Source organism: Candoia aspera, chromosome 2, assembly GCF_035149785.1.
Source record: "Candoia aspera isolate rCanAsp1 chromosome 2, rCanAsp1.hap2, whole genome shotgun sequence".
Lineage (NCBI taxonomy): Eukaryota > Metazoa > Chordata > Lepidosauria > Squamata > Boidae > Candoia > Candoia aspera.
The window spans coordinates 185320298-185342487 of NC_086154.1; the positions used below are offsets into that span (position 1 = coordinate 185320298).

The window sequence follows — 22190 nt, forward strand, 5'->3', positions numbered from 1 at the left end:
GTCACTGTATCCCTTTAAGGTATACAAAGGTCAAACCATATGTTCTTGCAACAATGCCAGAGCCAGATGATAAAATTGAAACTGAGAAAGGTGAACCTGAACTCAGTAAACGAAGTTCGGCAAAGCAAGGGCACAGGATCGTAACACATACACCAAGTCTGGCCAATCCAGAGGCTTTATACAACCTAGATCTTAGGCTGTTAGGTTTCCCTTTCATAGGCTGCATCCTTACTATCATTATTATCAGTACAAAAATACATTATTTGATTTTTTTCTTTTCCACAAAAGAAAAATACAAGTACACAGAAGTGTTGAAGAAATAAAATCAGTGCAACTTTAGAATTGATAAGCATAATATCAGTTTAAAGAAAAAAGAAAAAAAGGGGGAAGGAGGATTGAAAATTATGGTATAAATAGAACAACTCCAAAAACTTTGACCACGTTGCTCAAAAGCCTTCTGCCTTGAACCTTTGCTGAAAAAAAGTTAACATTCTGATGTTAACAAACAATACGTATCATCAAGCCAAGAAGAACATAAGCAAATTTAACATATAGCAATGAAAAGAAAGCTACAATTTACCTTTGCTTGCATATATCTCTGATAGAAGCAGCTTTGGCAATCACCTTTTCCCACTGAGTATCTTTACTAACAGATAATGAAGCCATATCAGACATTGCCATGAATCTCTGTAGTTCCGGATAAACTCGATCCTAAATATATTTTGATAGGGAAAGAGGAAATAGACGGTTAGGAAGTGACAGTTTATGGGGATGATGCCCTACTGTTATTAAAATAACCTATATTTCAAACACCAAGAGTTTTACAAGTTCTTATCCCATCCTACAATGCATAGCTTGAAACGATTTTATGTCTATTGGCAGATAATATATGAGGCACTGGCAATACGGTGTTAAAAGTGCCAGGAAAGTTTCTGCACATACCACAGTGTCTGTGTGTAAGTAACCTTCCAAGATCGCCAAACCATATCAGATCTTGGTAATCACACTTGAGCTCTCACAAGATTTCATGCAAAGATCTCAGAGAATTTGACAAAATTTGGGACCATTTTTAAAAATACAGGGAAAGGACATACAGTAGAGCATGGCTTTGGGAATTCTTTTCAAGTTCTTTACCAGCAGCTGCCATAGGAGGCATCTGAATTTTCTTCTATGTAACAAAGAGTGAGAGCATGTGTGTATGTATACACTTCTGCTCTCCTCTCACATGTCTGCATGTATTTGTATGTACTTATGCACTGTGAAACACTGAGCAGGCAAACTACTGTACACTCTGCTCTGGGTACTGTGACCAAGAAATAATGGGGTTTAAAATGGAGGAGTAGGCAGCATTCTGAGATATTGCCCAATGCTTTTCCCATAGAAAGAGGAATCTTTTCTGGAATTGTTTTCTCTACAGTGCCCAGCCAGATCCAGGGCATTTTAAAACTCAATCTTTCTTTTGCCAGCTTCTTCCCAGCACCAAATTTGATTTCACCCCACAATAAATTCTGTTCAGTTTTTTGAAACTTACCCACTGACAGACAGGGACTTAAGCCCCTTTGCATCATTTTTTTTCCAACACTCCATTGGACTGGAATGGATGAAAAAAGGGGGGTGCATACCTGAAAAAATTACTGATTCCTGTACACGCTATTTTGACTAACTTTCAGGTAAGTGTTTATATTATGGATGGGTAACCTGCAGTTGTATGTAGCCCTCCAAAACTCCCCGCATACATATCTATTACTTAAATAAAAAACAAAAAGGTATTTTCAAGAAAAGATTATTTTGCCATCTCTTAAAGGTTGCAACGGTAGGCCTTGCTACGGTGGTGAATGACATGGTTAAGCAATTTTTTTTTTCAAACTAAAAATTAACAGTTTGCAAAGCTTTACCTGTTTCTCCCATAAACATGTCATCAGTCGTAATGTAACAGCTTGAAGTTTTGGCGTGTTTCCTAACACCTGCAGCACACGTAAAATCTGTGCAACACAGACCTAGAAGATATTTTTGTAAATGCAACTTCTCTTACATTCATTTATCATGTAAAATAAATCCAGAGAGATTAATTTTGTATCAAATCCAGACCCACTGACAAGTGATCTCCCTGTTTAAGATGACATAGAGAAAGCAATTTTTAATTTGATGAGTTGCACAATTTAGCATCACAAGTAGAGGAAGCAGAATTGTAAAAATTGGATATAAACAGGAAGGGATGGCCACATTGGATTAATTTATAATCTATAATCTGTACTTTGATTAGAGGATAAGAGAAGACATGGTGTTTACAGTTCAAAGAAATTAATATATTTGATATGGGACAAACTAATTCTTGGAAACTTTATATATAATGTTTTTATAAATCTATGTAAATAAACCATTAAAAGATCATTGTTCTGCTGAGTATATACAATGAATTCTTACTTATTTCTTAGCGACTTCAATGAACTATATTCATTACACACATTGGGATTAGATTGCTCAGAGATGCAAATTGAAAATATGAATTGTTAAGTAAGATGCTACTTATTACTGAGCGTTATATCAACCTTTTTTCCAGGAGATCAAGGCAGTGTGCATAACACACCCTCTTCCAATTTTTCCTTCTTTGTAAAGTAAGTTGTGCTGAGAGACAGAGTCTGATTTTATCACTCCCCAAATGCTTATGCTGAGACTGGACTTGAACCTGCATCTCCCTGGCCTTCGTTTAACACCTCCACTGTTACACCACCCTGGCTCTCAATATAGCTATAATTAATTTCTATATTAAATAATGATTCTTCTCCAATCATATTTAGTATTTTAAATGACTGAGCATAAGGTTGTTATTTGAAGTGGTATTCATTTCATGTATTTATTTGGTTTTACTTATTATTAAAGATAAATACTTAATTATAACTAAATTGAACCTTCCAAATTAATCAGTAGCTGGATTGTCTGTATTTTGATAAATTACAAAGTGACAATACTATTCCTACTTTCTTCTTCATCACTTCCTACCTGAAAACACTAGAATTCATCTCCCATTTAGCAGTTCCTCTATGTAACAGTCAGAAAACCCACTTATAAAGCATTTTCTTAACCTTCTCCCATGCCAGTATAACAACATTTGGTACCTTAAGATGGTACCCACCTAAAGGGAGTGAGTCACGATGGATATTCCCACCTGATTGTCTTGAGCCATGTAACTGCACATTCCAAGGATTACTATGGTAGTTTAGCATTAAACCACAAGGAAGTGGCTCCTGGGCCTGAGATACACAATGGACCGACCAAAAATCAGGACAACTGTAGTTGACATTTTTTAACCCATGCAATCTGGGTCCCAGTGTTATTTATTTATTTATTTTATAAATTTATTCACCGCCCATCTCTCCCCTGTGGGGGGACTCTGGGCGGCTTACAATAAATAGTCTTCACGTATTAGCACAAGTAGCTAAGATCTATGCAAAATAAACATGGCATTGAAATTAATCATACCTCATGTAAGTAATACAAGAGATAAGTTATATTTTCATGCTGACCTTATGAACACCCAAAGCAGGTAAAGTATACAAGATGTCCCGGCAGAGTGTGGCCTCCAATGGTCTTCCCAACTTAAACATCAGAACTGGAATCAGATTTGGCACCTAAACATAAAAGCAACCCACCTAAAACTGGCATCCTATATCACTGATATATAATACTAATGCAAATAGCAGCTTTTCTTCTGTGCTTACTTTCCCTAGTTTCAGAACAGAACAGGTTTGAGATAACCAAAGGAAATAAGCTACTGTGAAATACTGCAAAGAAAGAAAAATTGATAGTTTACAACTGAAGTCTGACAATGAAGCAAAAGCAATTAAAGGGAGGATGTAGAAAGTATTTGCATATTATGACAAATTGTATTTTAATACGGTTAAAACTTCAGTTTCACACATTCCTCTTCCTGACTCTCTTCCCATGCGTCTGTGAGGAGAATTCTGGGACTGTACACTTCTACTTTTGCACAATACAACTTTCTGTGTCATCTACAAGGTTTATATGGTTATTTCTAAAAAGCTTGCACTTGGTTTGTTCAAAACTTACCAGAATTAACATTAAACATTTAACAATTGTTGGTCTGGTTAACTAAACTACCATTAAAAGGAAAGTTTCAAAATGTCTTCACAAACGAAAAAAAGGAATACGCTAAATATTTAGGATGGTTCATTCGTGCCATACTAAACTACCGCGGTTCCCATGAGCATTAATGCCCTCCAGTAGTTCAGTAACAGTGCTCACCAACTATTTCCTCTTTTATGAATTGGATTATCTTAATTAAAAGGGGTGTGCAGTGATTCAGACTGAAGAGAAAAAAGTGCCTTCGTGGAGTCCTTGCTGCTCTGAGCCTTGTTTTCTTGCAGACGTTTCATTGCCAGGCTATGCAACATCTTCAGTGCGAACAGGAAGAGGGCCTTGCTCTCAGTTTATATACCGTGGCTTGCCCTGCTTGTGTTGGTGGGGGTGTTGTTCTCTCCTTGGGAGTTCTTTGATTGGGCTGTTGTTTGCTGCTTGGTTGATTGCCTGGGTTAATAGTTCATTGATTGGGGTGTATTGTGCCGTTTGATGATTCATCTGGTGTTAAACCTAGTGTTGATTTTTGCATATCTGGGTGTTGATTGCTGGCAAGAGTGTGTACTGGTCTTTTGGCTTTTCTATTGTCTCTTTTGAATGGTATGTAAATGTTGTTTATCTCTATGTGTCTGTTGATGGCTGCTTTGTCTGAGTGCCAGGCTTCCAGGAATTCTCTGACATTTTTGGATTTGGCTTGGTTTAGGATGCTCAGAGTTTCCCAGTTGAAACTATGGTTGAGTCTGTCCATGTGTTGTGAGATTAAGGAGTTCTCATCGTGTCTTCTGACTGCTAGTTGGTGTTTGTGGATGTGCTCTGCTAGTCTTCTGCCTGTCCTGCCTTCGTATATGAGCTGGTGTCTATTAGTACCTGCTGGGAATTCCTTAAACCAATTATATCTTTGCTCAGGATCACACTGTAGCTGAAGATAGCCATTCAGTTCTACGAAAAAAATGCAGCTACATTAACAGAGCTGATTGTTAAAGTCCCTCAGACAGGGATCTATGGACCAGTCTAAATCTTTCTGTTCTGTTTTTAAAAAACATTTTAAGATTCTTAAAAATCAGCATTTTTTTTCCATTTATAATTTTTCTGGGTATACAAAGCTTGAAAGACAATTTTCTCTATTTTAAAAATGCAGTTGTTTCTCAAATACATCTCTGAACAAGTTAGAGAAAGTATGATGTGCATGACTTCTGGAATTGTTCCCCTCCCTTTCATAACAACTCCACTCCAGGCCCTATGATCAGGAGAAGGAACGTGTGTGTGTGTGTGTGTGTGTGTCTGTATGTGTTAGAATGGAGGAGTCAGCATCATTGCAGTTTGCTGCCCAACACCCTCTCCACATGTGTGTATTGGAGAAACTTTTTTTTACTCTTCAGCCCCTGGCCAGATTTGGACCATTTTTGAACTTATCTTTCTTTCCTTGGGTTCTTCAACCATGCCAAATTTAATCCCATTTTGTTCAATTTTTGAAGAGTTATCCTACTGTCAGAATAGACAGGGTTTTAAGCCCTTTAATGTAATTTCCTTCCAGCACTCCATTGGGTTGGAAAAAATACAAATGTAGCAACCTTCAATATTGTATAATTCAAGTTGTATAGAATTTTCCAAATAAATGCTTGGTTGTTTCTGAACCAATTTTTGAATTGAAAATGCTCAGTACTAGCAGATTCCATTCATTGCTGACTTTCAGTGATGAAATCAATTTTCACATAGAGTGCCACTTTGTTCCCACTGAAATCCTTGAGGGATTTTTTTATCCATCCATCCATCCTCATACCTGTAATGGGCTGCTGATGGCTAAGCTATTTCTGATTTGCAATTTGAGAGTGGCTATGTGGCATTCTAGATTAGTTGGCCCCTCCCTAATAACCCAGCTATACTTGAGGTTGTATGGATTAGAAGCAGAAAAGGTAGGCTACATCTACCAAAAAATGGGTAGATAGATCAGAGAAGATGTGAAGTTCTCACCACAGAAAAAGAAAACATGGCTGGGCAGAGTAGCAGGTGAATAAATGGAACCTGGATCTGGGATTAGGTTTTTTACTTTTCTTTCTCTCCCCCAAGGCATGTATATTTTCCCTCTTTCCCTGCTGAATCTGCGTGTCAGTCTGCATCCTGCATGCACACACCCTCCTGCGATCTGGTTTATGAATATATACCTTAGGAAAATAAAGTGGAGATGAGTTGGCTCACGGACAGAGAAAGAGGGAAGAAAAGGAAATTTGAAATTTGTCTCTTACAACATGAGTGTATTTTGCTGGAGCGAAAAGCTGAGTGTCCTTGGAAGACAGACCTCAGCATGTTCTTATAATGAGGTTCTTGGCAAGTTACTTGTTTTTCATTCCCTCCTGTCTGCCTTTTCTAAAAAGGACATTTTGTGATTGGCCCATCCCCACTGTATGCTATTTTGTAAATCCTGTCGTGGCTGTCATTTCGTGATAATTTTAAAAACCAAGCAAGCTTTTAAAATTAAGAAGAGCCCCAGAAGTTGGACATCCCTATATGATGTGCAAATGTTGCCAGTATTTGATCAAGCTGTGTTTTCAATAGGATTTATTTCTACTGTGCCAAAAGTTGCATTTATACTCTTTGCTAGAACTGGAACTAAATTAAGCATCTTTAGTTTCTAACTGGTTTCTTAGACTATAATATTGCTTTGAAAATAAATTATCATATGAATTAATTCTCATTTCTGTACAGTAATTCTAATATTTACATTAAATCAATTGGAAAGTTTGAATAAGGACCAAGAGAGTTCTTGTTATTACAACAATTGCTGTTAAAACTGAATAGTATGTCTAATAATGCTTTTGTAGATATTTACATTACATTTTGTACTCAAATTTAACACTCAAGCATTCTTGGTATTCTGATTTTTATACTATCAGACTCAGATGACATGCTTTTCATGCAATGATTATGCTCTAACAAATGGCACAAAAAGGAGCACATTTTAATATGAATTTCCTCATTTTAACCTTTTGATTTCTAGATATCAAAACAAAAAATGTCATATCTTCTACAGTCTTCACATATCAGTAAAATACAATTAACTGAATAGCAGTGTTGTTTTGAAAGCAGTGCATGTTTCAGAAAAAAATAATTTGATAAATCACACAGCTCTAGGTAAGTAAAGAATTAAATACTCTGCTGAATTTTGAAACGTCAGAGTTGATTCATATAAGAGAAGGATTTATAGCGAAGAGCCAAAGATTCACCCTCTGCATGAAGAAGATTCTAAATTCAAACCCATGTATTTTTTAATTACTGCTCTAGAAAAATATATCTTTGTGATACATGAGATTAAGCCTAATGCTAAAAATCAAGTCAGTCACTGACATATGAGGTGAAAGGTCATCTCACCTTTCAGATGGACCAATTTTGAGAACTCCTTATTCCTGCTGAGAACACCACATGACATTTATCACCATGAGCGAGACCATACTGACAACCTGTTCATCAGACCTGTTGATACCCACATGCACAGGTTAGCTTGTTGTCAAGCTCTACGCAGTACAGCAAGATCAAGAAAACAAGAACTATGCAGATTTCAGTAAGATATCTTTAATGCTTCTCTAGGTAAATACCAAATCTTAAAAACAGTAATAGTAAGAATTTTCTGGTATCATTATAGGCAGTTAATTAAGGCTAAGTCTCTTTGAATACTTTAAAATGCTTCTTCCCAGATTTGTCCCCACCTGGGCTGAGTTGCTGTTCATGAAAAGATGCCAACTGACTCACCCCCATTTCTTGATTGTTCATGTCAATGTTCTCTCCCATCTCTTTCCCAGCCTCCCCATAATCTGTCATACTTGCAAATTCTATATTACAGGGTGGGGATGTTGAAAAAAATTCATAAAGCATTATGGCAGGGTAGGTAATCCATACCCACCCAATCCGGTTTTCTTTTTTCAACCTCCTAGATCGCATCATCAAAATATGAAAGCAATTAATTCATTTTCAATAGTGCGTGTATGTGTATTTGCTTTTTAGAAAACAAAGAGCTAAAATAGGTACATTAAGTCTCCAGGATGCTTTAAACACCTGTTTTGCCTTTCTACCCCCATCAAAACTTTGCTCCTGTGGCCCTGCCCCTTTCTGTAATATGACCACATTCCATGTAGCCTTCACAGTCTGATCTCAAGATAAAATAGTATAAATGTGCTATAAAGCTTACCCCTGCTTAACAGTAAGTACCTATAGAAAGAGAAGTGGATATATTTTAAAGGGTCCAGTCAACATTAAGGTCAAAAAGTTGTTGAGAAGGCTGAGCCAGTGCAGTGACTCAGAGAAACCGCTAAGCAGTATCATGCATATGATGGAGAAAGACAAAAACTATCTAATTTAAACAAGGCACAGATTTTAGGAGTGGTAGGTAAGCAGCACCAAACAAAAATGCAGGCACATTCATATGTAGGAAGAATGTACCCATCCTGAAGATTTGCAAGTTAGCTGTTGAATCAGGTTTTCCAAACAGCTTCATCCTATTTTCTCTCACTGGAGCCAAGAGAACATAGGCGCCTAATCAGGGCAGGACAAAGCTGGGATTCATTAGACTAAATAAAGCTCAGTCCAGGTGCAGAAGAGGAGTGCACCAAAATAAACTTTGGTAGAAGCAGTCCTGCATTTCTCACAAATCCATATTGTTTTTATTTGCTGAAAAGGGAGATTACTTTGAACAATTTTTATGGAGGGTTTCTTTTTCTCTGTAGCACATCTTTAATCACATTAGCAGCTTACAGTGATTTACGCAACTTTCTTTTGATCTCAAAAAGTTTTCAGATGATAATAATTTGAAATTAACATAACTTCAAAAATAGGAAGTAAGCATTCAAAAGCCACCTGGTTCCAAAACCATTAGGCTATTCCCGTAATTTCCAATCGTACAAGAATTATTAACAGTTACTTCCAACTGAAAAATTCGTTAGAGATATAATAAGTAAGGATATCCTCAAAAAGCACTCACCACTTCTATTGTCAGGTAATTCTCCAATATTCTTCCTATGGAAGATCTTGGATTCAAAAGCAGGGCCGCAACTAGGGTATGTGTCACTCGGGGCAAACATGAATTCCACGCTCATTTTAGCACCCCCCCCAGCGCGGCACCCAGGGCACATCCCCGGCTGCCCCCCCCCTAGTTGCGGCCCTGTTCAAAAGCACTGATATTAAAAACTGAGGACTTTTAAGAAATATACATCCATGTTTTGTTTTAAAAGTGGTGGGAGCAAAGAGTAAGAGGTGAAATCTCTTTGATCTCAAAATGTTACATGTTGGGATGAGAGAGTGGACCTTATAACAGGGATGGGCAAGCTTTCTGAGCACTTTGGGGATCCTTAAGGGTTTTCTGGAAATTTTGAGAGCTTCCTCCAAATGGTTGGCATGAGAGGCTTGCACATTTCCAAAATGACTGGCATGGTGAGTGCAGCTAGTCACAAAACACCCACTGACCCAAAAGCAAACCATTCCTTTCTGCCACCCATACAAGACCAACATTCAAGATGCTTCTTACCTAGTCTTGTCTTTTTTTTGAGGAGGGAAACATATTTTCAAGCAAAGCACTTGAAATACTGGCCCTATTCTGCCATTTTTATTTTTAAGAATGTCAATGGAGCCTTTAGACTTTCTTATACAGATGAACCACGTCACCTGTCTTAAACAAAATTTTATTTGAACATGGAGATAGAAAGCTTAGTAGTGTGGAGGTATCAGTAGGCACATTAGTGTCATATACACTATTTTGCCTACCTCTGCTTTATGATATTCCAGGTCAAATTGCAGTACTTATAGTATAACTCAAGCCACAATGCCTAACTAGAAAAAAACAGAAGATTAAAAATAATAAATGTCCCTATGGGACCATATACACAGAGAGACAATTAAGCTGACAGTGGGGATGCACTGAGAATTATACATGTATTGGTTTGTAAAGCAGCCTAGCAATGTTATACTGATATCTACTTTCTAAATGTTGACATTAAGATATTAAACCAATGATTTCTGATGCTTTGTTGATCCAAAGTACTGTACTAGGTTTTTTAAAAACAACGAAGACCACCTCTTAACTTCAGCATAAAGAAAGTAAGGCTAAGTCCTTACCAATGCTAAATGAGCATTTACTCTTCAACCTTTTTTCCCCCAAGAGTTCCTTCCACCCACTTCTTCATTACTCTCACTGCCTACAGTATGAACACACTCAGAAAGCTATTGAATGTGTTGCTTAGCAATGCAGCATTTTCAACCCCTCACCATCTCCAAAGATTCAGCAGCTAGGCCAACCCTCTCCATTAGATGCCTGACAAAGGGTTAGTGGATTTACCCCTCCCTTTTTATTTCTTCAGACAAACTGTGGTTTAAAAGCAGAATCTCAGTCAAGTCAGTCATGCGAACAGACTTATAGCTGCTCTTAAAATGATTAGCCAGGATCAAAATATGATCCTTCATAAAATACAATTGCTATCCATATTTACATTCTGCAGCAAGTCAGTCTTCATTTGGCTACACAGCCATTGCCTTGCTGAAAAGACAAGACAAGACAAGACAAGACAAGACAAGACAAGACAAGACAAGACAAGACAAGACAAGACAAAGCTATCTGATATAGAGGAATATGCTTTCTAATATATAATACAATGTATACATTACTATCTACATTTTTTAATATTGTTCTCTCTCCAAGATAACTGGGCCACACTTAATAACTCCAGAGGTGAGTGATGGTTGTAGCAGATAGGGATATATTATGTATGAAGGTAGCCTCTAAAATTCTGTTGTTTTTTCTCAATTTTGGATGGGTGAGGTTTGGGAAAAAGCAGTACTTTGTAAAACAAGGTCCTCAGATTCATCACCACCCATATCTTCCTTTGAAAAAATTGGTTCTTATGGAGATGAAAACTCCAGGTACAATTATTGCTTTGCCCTAGTTTGCGCTGAAACTGTTTAAAAAGGGAGACGGAGAGGAAAGAAAAAGTGTCAGTGTTCTCCCTGGAAAGCATGAAGGAATGGGTGTTTATTGTGCGGATGATAGGGCAGCAAGAGACAAAATAAAGCCAGGAGGAGAAACAAGGAGAAATGAATTGGAGGAAGGAGCTGATACACCCCAGGTTTTATACTGTATAGGTCCCCCAGAAGGCACCTTCTTCAGGCCTCAGCCTTGGCAATGCAACTTTAAATGTCTGCCATGGAGGACATAGACCATGGTAACTCAAACACAAGCTTTCAAGGGTAAGAAGAATGCTGTTATTCTCCTGATGGCATCACCTTCACTATCACATATGCCACAAATTAATGCAAAGCATATGAGATTTAATTTTCTGCCATCTTCTTCAGGCTGTAAATTTTATTAATATGTGTATTTGCCACACTTCAGAGTCTTAAAAATGTATATATGTTACAGTTATTTCATCTTTCACAATCTGCAAACCAGTCTCTGCAATTTAGTCCCCAACGGTGCTTTTAATTTTGTATCTTATTTTACCAATTACATACTGTAATATGTGACTGTATTCTGATGTAATGGATTTTAATTATTCTACACTGAACAAGGCCATTATTTCACATCACTAATCTGTTCCTTCATAATAATCAGTATATTCCCTTTTTAACTTAATTTCTAGTTATTAAAACACAAATAAATTCTTTTTTTTTTGCTAAAAATATACTCCCTAGTTCCAAAATGAGAATGTGAAATAATGCCATTGTTGCCTAAAATCAAGTTTCATTTATTCTTTCATTTGATTTGTTCTTAGTCTTCCACTTTAATCCAAAGTAGTACAGAAGAGAACGTATCTTCAGATGAATTTCCCAGAAGGGTGTCATTTACAGCTAAATATTTTACTGCTGCAGTTTAGGTAGCCCATAAAAGGGTGAATATCCCCTAGAGACTCATAATCCACTAATAATGGTAATAAATCTTGTGTTACAATGCACAAATGACCTCTCAGTCAAACAATTTAATTTTTTCTTCTTGCAGCATGGCTGGATTCACACACAACATAACAACAGTGTTTTTTACACAATGAGTCAATTCAACCGATTAAGAAAGCAGTATTAAACTCATTTGCCAACCAAACAAATCAGTATGACCTCTGCAGTGATTCCCCCGCCCCATTCAAACTAGCATCATACTCACTTGAAGAATTCTTGAACTTCCCAATTGTTCCAGATCATTCCTTGCCTAGTAAGAAGCATTGGAAGCAGAGAAACTGCAGATGTTAAATAGCTTCTCTATAGAGTAAGCACACAGATCTGCTTTCCTCAACCTCATGACCTCCAGATGTATTGGACTGCAATTGCTATAAGGGCAATATTGGCTATTCTGTATAGTATGCAAATGATCTTAACAGAAATCAGGGACAGATGACACCATAAGAATATACAGCATTAATGTGGCAAGCAGAACTACATTTCTCAGCCTAAAGCAGATTTTCTATGACCTCAGACAAGTCACTTAGCCTTAGGAATTGATCTCTTCAACAGAACATAATAAAACAGAATAAAGAAAAAACTGCAAAAGAATATTTGTTTTTTTTTACCATTTTAAAAAGCAGTGGCATTTTTCTCTAAAAATGAAAACTGGAAAACTTTCAGGACCCAATTTAGATTCTTTCTGAAATATGTAAAAGAGAACATTGTATGTCTACTTAGCCACAATCTATCAATCCTCTTGTGTTGGCCCAAACTAATGCCTCATTTTGAGGGACATATGCCTTTAAATTAGCAGATTCTGTGCAAGTTAAGAAATGGCAGCTTTATATACCCATCCCCTCTTTGATCTCATCAGCTGTCCCTGGTATACTGAGCTAGGCAGAAATCCAGATGTGCAAAAAAAGGGAGACCAGGGAAAAGTGGGCTAAGCTACAACTTCTCTACCTCTTTCTTTTTAAATATTAAGTACTTAAATATTAAGTACTTTTAAAAAATAACTATTTAAATATTAAGTACTTAAATATTAAGTACTTTTAAAAAATAAGTATTTAAATATTTAAATATTAATATTGTCCATTTGGATAAGTCAAGTAGCAAGCTTTCAGCAAGGTCTTGGTTTTTAGAAAAAGAGAAAGAAAAACATGACACTGTGAAATTAAAACGCACACTCCCATCCTCTGACTGCAATAGTTCAAACTGATGTAATGATGAAGGTCACATATGGCAATCACACGACCACAGGACACTGCAACATTGTAATTTCAAGCCAGTCACCCAAATCACAATCACATGACCGTGGGGATGCTGTGACGGCCACAACTACGAGGACTGGTCTTAAGTCACACTTGTTCAGCACCACTGTAACTTCAAATGGTTGCTGAACGGGTGGCCGTTAAGCAAAGACTACCTGTATTTGGAGAAAAGCATTTGAAATTTTAACAAAAATAAAAATGTAATTGTCTATAGCTCCCATCCACATATAGAACAGGATTCAAAGAGAGCTTAAACACGGCACCATTAAAATTTGAGGATGAACAGAGGCATTCACCAATTCACATGCATGCAATCTATTGTTGATCCAAAAGGATATTTCTAAAGGAAAAGTTAGGGTTTCCAATTTCACAGTAGCAGCGCACACATATCTCTGGAGTCCTATCAAGATGCCTTAGGAGTATTTACAATGATCACAAATGGTAAATGATAAATTAAAAGATTAATATTTTTCAAATCTCCTAATACATGCTTCCTGTTTAAAATGTCTAATTGATTAATGTATTATGCAAACATGAAACAAGAATAGGCCTCTGCAGTTTGATCCTATACATGAAAATTAAATTATGGAGACTTAAGCAAAATGTAATTCCAAATGAACACCATTTATTGCAAAATAGGTAGCTATCATATTGCCTATGTAAGCTGCAAAAACTTGTTTTAAATGTTTGGGTTACTTGTATTTCATGCTTATTTGATCATTAATGGCTGTTTTGATGATTAGAATGCTTGTTCTTTCAAAAATGCTACACCTGTCTTAAGCTTATCGTAATCAACTAATTAATTTTCCAATGAACTAAAATATAGTGGCCCAGATGTAAAAGAAAGCTAGCACAAAAGCCAAGCCTCTTCTGCTAATAATAAACTCAACCATTAACCTCCCAACAAGCCAAATACCCAAAGGTTTAAAAATATGCTTTTTTCTACAGTCAATGTGGTTGATCTAGGGTTAACCCATATCCTCATCCATGACTATGCAAACAATTTACAGCAGACTGCCATTGGCACCAGCCTCTGTGGTTCCAACCTCCTTCCGTTTCTCTATTCTATACTAAAAAGCATTTTTTAAAAAACAAAAAATCAGCAGAAGATCTTGAACAAAGCCAGTCCAGACCATTTGAGGTTGAAAAGGAATTCCCAAGCTCCCCATTTCTTGGAAAGTAGTTCCCATTTATCTGTTCTGAATTAATATGATAAAAGCATCCTGAACAAACCATCTGCAGACAGCTGTTCCCATAGAGGGCTGCAAACTGTATAGCAGAATTCCCCTCTTATCATTAAGGCTTTTTTGTATTTTGAACGCATGTTTTTAAAAAAACAAGACACGCAAGGAAATTAAATACAGTGGATCAGCTGTACTTTTCCAAAGAAGGGATTTTCTTTTACTGTTTTATTGTTATCCTTTGCAACTCTTTGGACCTCATGATATTTAAACAGCCATTTTATGGGCACTGTTCTGCATATTTTAATAATTTTATAGTAAGAAATATCTTGAATGTACTCTAAAGTGTTTAATATCACTTCATACTATAAGAATACAATTATTGATTATTTCATAGGCAAAGTCTGAGTTTTCTGAAGCCCATGGAAGTGAAAAAATGACAAACAAAATGTAAAGGGTCAGAAGAAATAGAAACTGATGATTAAAACAGTACTTCAGAATAAGAAAAATTAGACCGATGAGATTATGTTTCATCGGCAAAACTTGTATTGTGCAGCTTGATTCCCCCATTTCTTCTTAGACTTTTTTTACCCTGAAACTTCTTGTACGTATTTGACAAGGTCCAGAAAACGTAAGTTGTTTTATTACAACTTCGTTTTATTACAATGATGTCTCCTTTTTGTATGAATGTCATTTTTTTCCCACCCTGCTTCTCCTAACAGTAAAAAAATGAAGATATACCACATCTCTTCATACAACAACTTGTAGTTACATTTGAAACAAAAATCAAAAATATTTTGAAGTGCATTTAATCAATGCATTTGTTAGTACTGTCTGAACACGCTATACTTTCAATTTGTTATGCCAATTTTACAAACAAACCAAGTTATGCGTAACTTAAAAATAATTGTTGCATTTCTTTTCCTTGAGATAATAATTAGGGGTTCTAATTGCTTCAAAATTTATGGACATTTTATATCTCAAAACAGAAGTTACTAATAGCACCAGTGCCAGAGGTTGGCATTTTAAGACATCTGCTGCTGGCACTACTTAGGAACCTGTTTCTGTTTCTTGCTTATCCTGTTTGCCCTCTTCAAGGCTGAAAGCAGTGCTAAGAAGAAGAAGATGGAACAGCAATCTTCCACATACCTTCACTCCTGCCCCATGTGGGTATGCAGGTTGGATCCAAAGGGAGAAAGCAAGTGACTGGAAAATGGCCCCATACAGAAATGGGGAGCAAAGGGAAAAAAAGATCTAAAAGAAGAAGAGCTGGGAAGAACATATAATATAAAGGAGCTATGCATAAAACCAAAAGCTATAGAGGGAAGAAACTTAGACTGATTTTTGATAGGCCATTTGGATATTAGGTGCAGGCCTTTTATCAAAAATTAATCTTACCTGGGATGAATCCGCCTTTGCAATTTCTATGGTGGTATCCAGTACATCATGAAGATTATCTCCATTCTCTTGAATGAAGAGATAAGCCACCAGGAGGAGGATATGGACAGAGACTTGAGTTGCAATAGGAAGCATTGATTTAACAGAAAATAACCAATCAGACATGGAGGTCTTGTCTCTCAAAAGCCAAAGGAGTTGCCAAGTGACATGCAATGAACCATAGGTACTGTTTATGGGGAAGAAGTGCTCCCAAGAGACCTGTGGGAAATGAAAAAGGCACATTATAATAATGAAACTGCCCTCCCTCATGATGCCAAATTGAATATCTTACCCATCAACTTTCAAATATATATTAAGATTATGATTTCCATAACTCTCAGCCTGTATGGACAAGTCCAATACTGGCTGGGAATTGTGGGAATGTTGGACTGGCACATCTGAACAGTCCCAAGCTGGGGAAAGCCAGCCTGTGCAAAGAACAATTATCTGACATCATTTCATTGCTGTTAAGGGTTTTCTCAGTCAAATAAATTACCAACATCACTGTTGTCAATTATGGCTTCCTCTACTAAACCAAACCTACAATTATAGTTATATTACATACCCTCTTAAACTTCCCAAACGTCAATCATTGTAAAGTGCCAGAGTTCTGTTACTAAAGATCAGGCTTAAAGCTCCAAGCAATTTGGGATTGTTGCTATGCTAAAATTAGCTGGAGTTCCTTGGCATACAGAAAGACTCTTGCCTCCTCATTTAAGTACGCTTTTCAAAGAAGCACCCCATTGCCACCCCAAGTGGGGCAACACATTTGTGGCTCTTAAGGGATATCACATATGCTTATATCAATATATGCTTAAATTGGGGGGGTGGGGCTAAACATGCCTTGGAAGCCCTTAAACCCACACAAATGAACTGCAGAACTAATCCAGAGGAAATGAGATTTAGCGCCAGGTAGACCTGGTCTTGTTTGGGGCTCATTAATTCCACTGGCCAATTAACTCCCCCATTTTGTATGAACTATTTACCAGGAGTTAGCTGACAGTCTCAGGAAAAAGGACAATGTCCTAGAGAGGCTTCATGAAAATAAGGCCTCTAAAGGAACTCTCATCTCAGCAGATTTTCTATCCCCTCATGACTACATAGGGGAGAATGAAACAGGGTCAGAAAGACTCCTACAAGTCTAGTCATGGTGGCACTGACTCTAATCACACCACTGGAGATCCCCCAAGGAAAAATATTAAAAAGGCAAAAAGTGTAGAGGGAAGTGACAGCCTCCCAAGCTCTTCTGTAGCTGACAGAACAACTGAAAACAAACCTAGATATCATTCCTGTATGCTACTGGCACATAAAGAGGAATATATTGACTTGGGGAAGGCATGTGATTTCAAAACAAATCAAAGGTGCACTAAAAGAGGCATCGTTGTGGAGTCCTTGGTGCTCTCTGAGCCTTGTTGTTTTCTTGCAGATGTTTCATTGCCAGACTAGGCAACATCCTCAGTGTGCCTGAAGATGTTGCCTAGTCTGGCAATGAAACAACTGCAAGAAAACAACAAGATTCAGAGAGCACCAAGGACTCCACAGTTCAACCCTGAATGACAAATATTCTCTTTGATTGGAGAGGCACCATTTGAGAGGCAGAGAGACAAGTAGTCCTCGACTTATGACCATTCGTTCAGCAACCTTTCAAAGTTACGATTACACTGAACAAATGGTGGTTACGACCGGTCCTCGTAGTTCCAGTCATCCCAACATCCTTGCAGTCATATGATCATGATCTGGGTGCTTGGCAACCAGCTCACGCTTACGACCAGTTGCAGTGCCCCGTGTCATGTTCACCGTTCCAATGTTTCTGCATCGTAACGGTTCGCTTGCCATGGTGCTGATACATGTTCTGGCTGGGAGGGTGCTGCTGCGAGCCTTGTACTAAAAACGTGTTGATCTGTGCCAGAAGGAATGTGTTTAGACTATCTCTGAAATGTCAAGGTCTCTTTGCCCGTTGAGCAGCAGAGCTCGTTAGGAGCACCTGGGAATGTGGGGTGAACTGTATGTGAGGGAGGGGCTGGGCTGCTGTTTGTAAAGATGCTATTTAGTTTGAGTTTAGGCGCGCTTTTCTCATTCTCAGCTTTTTACCTGTTTGCACCCTTTTCTAAATAAACTCAGAACCTGAATTGTCATTTTGAGTCTGAGTGTTTTATTGGAATTAAGGCAACCACCACACCCCGTGATCATGTGATTGCCACTTGCAACCTTCCCCTATACTACCTATACTAATTTGCCTATTTGCCAGATTTTGTTTTTGTTTTAACACCCAACTGTTCCTCATGCCATGTGGGACTGAATATTACCACAGGAGCTGCCAAATAATTTCATCAATGGCAGAATATAAAAGCAATAACTGGACATGTTAAACAACATATAAGCAAAAAGATGAAGCAAGGCCCAGAAGAGATGCAAGGTTAGGTCAAAGCAGCAAAAGAGAAGCAGTGACATGAAGACAGAAGGCAGAAATGTAGACTTAGGAGTAGCCCAAGCCAGACCTATCCAGGCTTGAGAAGGAGAATTTCTGAACATCACTAAGGAACTGGTCTTCATTCCTGGCAAAAGACAACAGGCTCCTAGTTCTGAATCTGCCAAGAAGCTGAAAACAGCCAGACGAATTCTACAGAGTAGCACATACCCATTTTAATTATATTGTTTAATGTCATGTAAATTCATTTTGGATAATGGGAAGTATAATGGTCCTGTACTTGAAATGACCTTTTAAAAAGCCATTTCATGTAGAAGAATATTTTTAAACTATTATCCCCCTGCTCATTGCTTTCAATTATTACACCCTGAAAATTAAGATCTAGGCATCTGCATAGACACTGTGTTGACAGGTGATATTGCTTAAAGATGAATGCCCCTTCCGCTGTTCTCATTCAGCAACCCACTAGAGGAAGGAAGGACAAATAGGCATAATGGTAGGAATCCAGCCCTATAAGATATAATTATTTTACTCTTATTGAATATAATAGGGCTTACTTCTGAGTAGACAAGCAGATATAAGCACTGTTCTGTTTTAAAACGACTATTCAATACAGTAAATTTTCCAAAATGAAAGTCATTCATAGCACTACTATCTTAATATATTTTCGAGTCAAAGTGCCTTTTTCAGAAGTAGTGGGAGGACACTCCTGTGTTGTCTATTTGCCATTTATTTTCTTGTCACTTCAAGGGCAGATCCCAGTCATTTTTTGCTACCAGTACATATATGTTTGTAACTTCCTTCACATCAAGACCTCTTACATGCACTGGAATTTACCTAAGACAATTCCTGGCCTGGAAAGAAACAATGGGGTTGCCCTGGTTCCTGGGAGACTAGAGTAATCTCAATTAAATAATTGATTCAAGCCCTAGGAAATTGTGTGTGTGTGTGTGTGTGTGTGTGTGTACTATTACTAAAATGAACCAAATTGATTACATACTGACATCTACAAATTTCAATGTATATAAATTGGACACTCTCAGAAGATCAGACTGTTTCATACTTAGGACATGAAAAACAAAGAAGTAATGTGTTACTTTTATAGTCAGGAAGGACACAGTAAAGACAATACTTGGATGCAATGCAGTTAGTGACTGAATAATATCAATTAGACTTCATGGATAATCCTTTGATATGACAATTATCCAAGTTTATGCTCTAACCAACCATGCAGAAGAGGAGGTTGTTAAGTTTTATAGTCAAGTTCAATATGAAATCAATAGAAGCATACAACCAAGATGTGTTGCATGTGGTTGAAGATTGGAATGCCAACGTTGGAAATAGTGAGGAAAATGTAGTTGGACTGTACAGCCTAGGAAATAGAAATGAAGCAGAAGACAGAATAATCAGATTCTGCCAATCCAATGGTTTCTTCATTGCTAACCAGATCTTCAAACAACCCAAATAACAGCTATATGCATGGATACTATGAAATGAAGTACATAGAAATCAAATTGACTGTATTACTGGCATAATAATAAAGACATGGCAAAGACATGGCCAGGGACTGACTGAGGAGCAGTTCATGAACTGCTCTTGCCTGAATTGCAAGTCAAGATAAAATGGAGAACAAAGCCAACCAGTTTCCGCTATATGATCTTGAGCATATACACACCATTTTCAAAGAGAACATCAGAAATCACTTTGAAGTCCTGAATTTCATTGATAGGAAACCAAAGGAATTATGGAAATCAAAGAAACTGTGAAAAGAGACTTCCAAAGATCAAGAAACAGTACTGCCAAAAAGAGAAAAAAAGCCAAAGTCAGAAAAAGGCGAAAATCTTAGGAAAGAACTTAGCAAAGAATTTCAGAGAGCTGTTAGAAAAGACAATAAGCAGGATTACAAGTACATCTGTAAAGATATTGAAGATGGAAACAGATATAGAAAAACAAGAAAAGTCTTCCAAAAGATCTCCAAATTCAAAAGGAAGATCTAATCTCTATTTGGTATGCTAAAGCATATCAATGCCAGATATTACTGATTATAGAAGATCAAACAAAGATGGAAGGAATATATACTTAAATTTCATACATCAGAGATGTTAATATCCAAGGTACCCTGGAAGATATTCTCTATTCACAAGAACCTCCAATATTAGTACATGAAATTAGGTCTGCATTCCAGTTATTACCAAATCAGAATGCAACAGGAACTGATGGAATATCTACAGAAATATGGCAAGCAACAGAAGAAGAATCAGTAACAGTCCTAACCAAATGATGCCAGCAAATCTGGAGAATGACACAGTCACAAACAGATTGGGAGAGGCCAGTCTGTATACCAGTACCAAAGAAGAGAGACTTAACTATCTTACAATATTCTTAATTTCACACGCTAGCAAAATCATGCTTAGGATCATCCAATGCAGATTGGAACCCTACATGTTCAAGCTGGTTTAGAAACAAAAGCATTACATTGGATAATTGAAAAACCCTAAGAATACCAAAAAGCATTCAATATATGCTTCATTGATTATGCAAAAGCTTTCAATTACGTTGGCCATGTCAAGCTGCAGAACATGCTTAGGAAAATGGGAATCACATAGTACCTTCCTGGAGTGTTAGTCATCCTCTGGTGAATTGCTAAATGCCCACTGTTGTACAAAAAAGAATGCTGGACTTAACATGATCTATCAAGGGTCTGGGTCTTATATCTTAGGTACTTAACAGCCCTGCGAGATCAACCCAAAGACCTACCAAAACCAAGATTCCACCTAGGTAATGGCCAATCCAATGTCTATAAGAAGCCACAAACATGATATGAGACTGTTCTAACAGTTACCACATGTGCTTATTCATAATCTGATTTATTCTCTCCTAATACTATAATCCATACTTTAGAACCAATTCTAATATTTTATACTGCTAGGTTTGAAGTAGAGGTGAAAGTTGAAAACATGCTGAAATATTATATAACTATTATTTTCCCACAGCTAGAAAACGTAAAAGTCTGAATGAAAACTTAACCGAGTGCTGCTCTTTCAGCTCTTCCCGCTGTACCATCTCCAGAAGATTAATGGCTAATTGCTGCCTAGTTATGCTGTCATTCTCCTCAGTCATGTTGTCCTGGACAGCTGTGGATGATAATATCTGCAATGCAGGCATCACTAAGATGAGAGCCACCGATGGAGTCATCTTGATTTCAGAACATGAAAGTAGCTTGACGGCTATAAAAACAAGAGTACGTCTGTATTTAGAATTCTAAAAATCAGAATCCACCTAATACAATATTGAAAAGGAGAAGTAGGATACAAATACAATCTCCACTTTAGAATAGAAGGATATTTGAAAATGTGAAGCATCCAACAGCCTCAACAGTTATAATAAAGTGGCTGTATGCCTATTTGCACTCAAAGATCCTATTCCTGGCATTTTCAGTAAAGAAAACCAGAAACAGTATAGAAAATACTAAACTAAACAGACCAATGATCTAATCTTGGCACCTTCCAGAAAATAGCTCCCCAATGAATGGAAATCTGTAAGCATTAGTGCATTTCTTTTTATGAATCTTGCCATTACGGTATTCTATACAGTAATTTAATGTTAAAAAATAGCTGCCAAACTATTTAAATACCCCCCAGTAATTCCATATGAAGTTACATTTAGAAAAATGAAATGTCCCCCTAAAATTCACATACTCATGCCTCTCATCGTTCTGTAAGTAAGTGATATATCAAATACTATATGGTTTTTATATTAACCAGTTTAAAATAATGTGAACTGAGATATGAAGTCACATGCCTGCTCAGAATGTGTGCTTGTGTTATGCTGAGAATTGATATCGCTTGTTCAAAAATGTCATAAGTCCTT

At 37.2% G+C, this 22190-nt stretch overlaps 1 protein-coding gene across 2 annotated transcripts in view; it reads right to left on the minus strand.

The window, feature by feature from the left end:
* Positions 1–22190, minus strand: part of FOCAD (focadhesin) — a 153567-nt gene that overhangs the window by 103039 nt on the left and 28338 nt on the right. For both annotated transcript variants that reach the window (XM_063295015.1, XM_063295016.1), the window contains 5 exons: positions 21348–21547; positions 15854–16111; positions 3525–3629; positions 1896–1997; positions 581–711 (listed from right to left, as the gene is read on the minus strand). In XM_063295015.1, coding sequence (XP_063151085.1) covers positions 581–711; positions 1896–1997; positions 3525–3629; positions 15854–16111; positions 21348–21547 — 796 coding nt within the window. The remainder of the gene's footprint in view (positions 1–580; positions 712–1895; positions 1998–3524; positions 3630–15853; positions 16112–21347; positions 21548–22190) is intronic.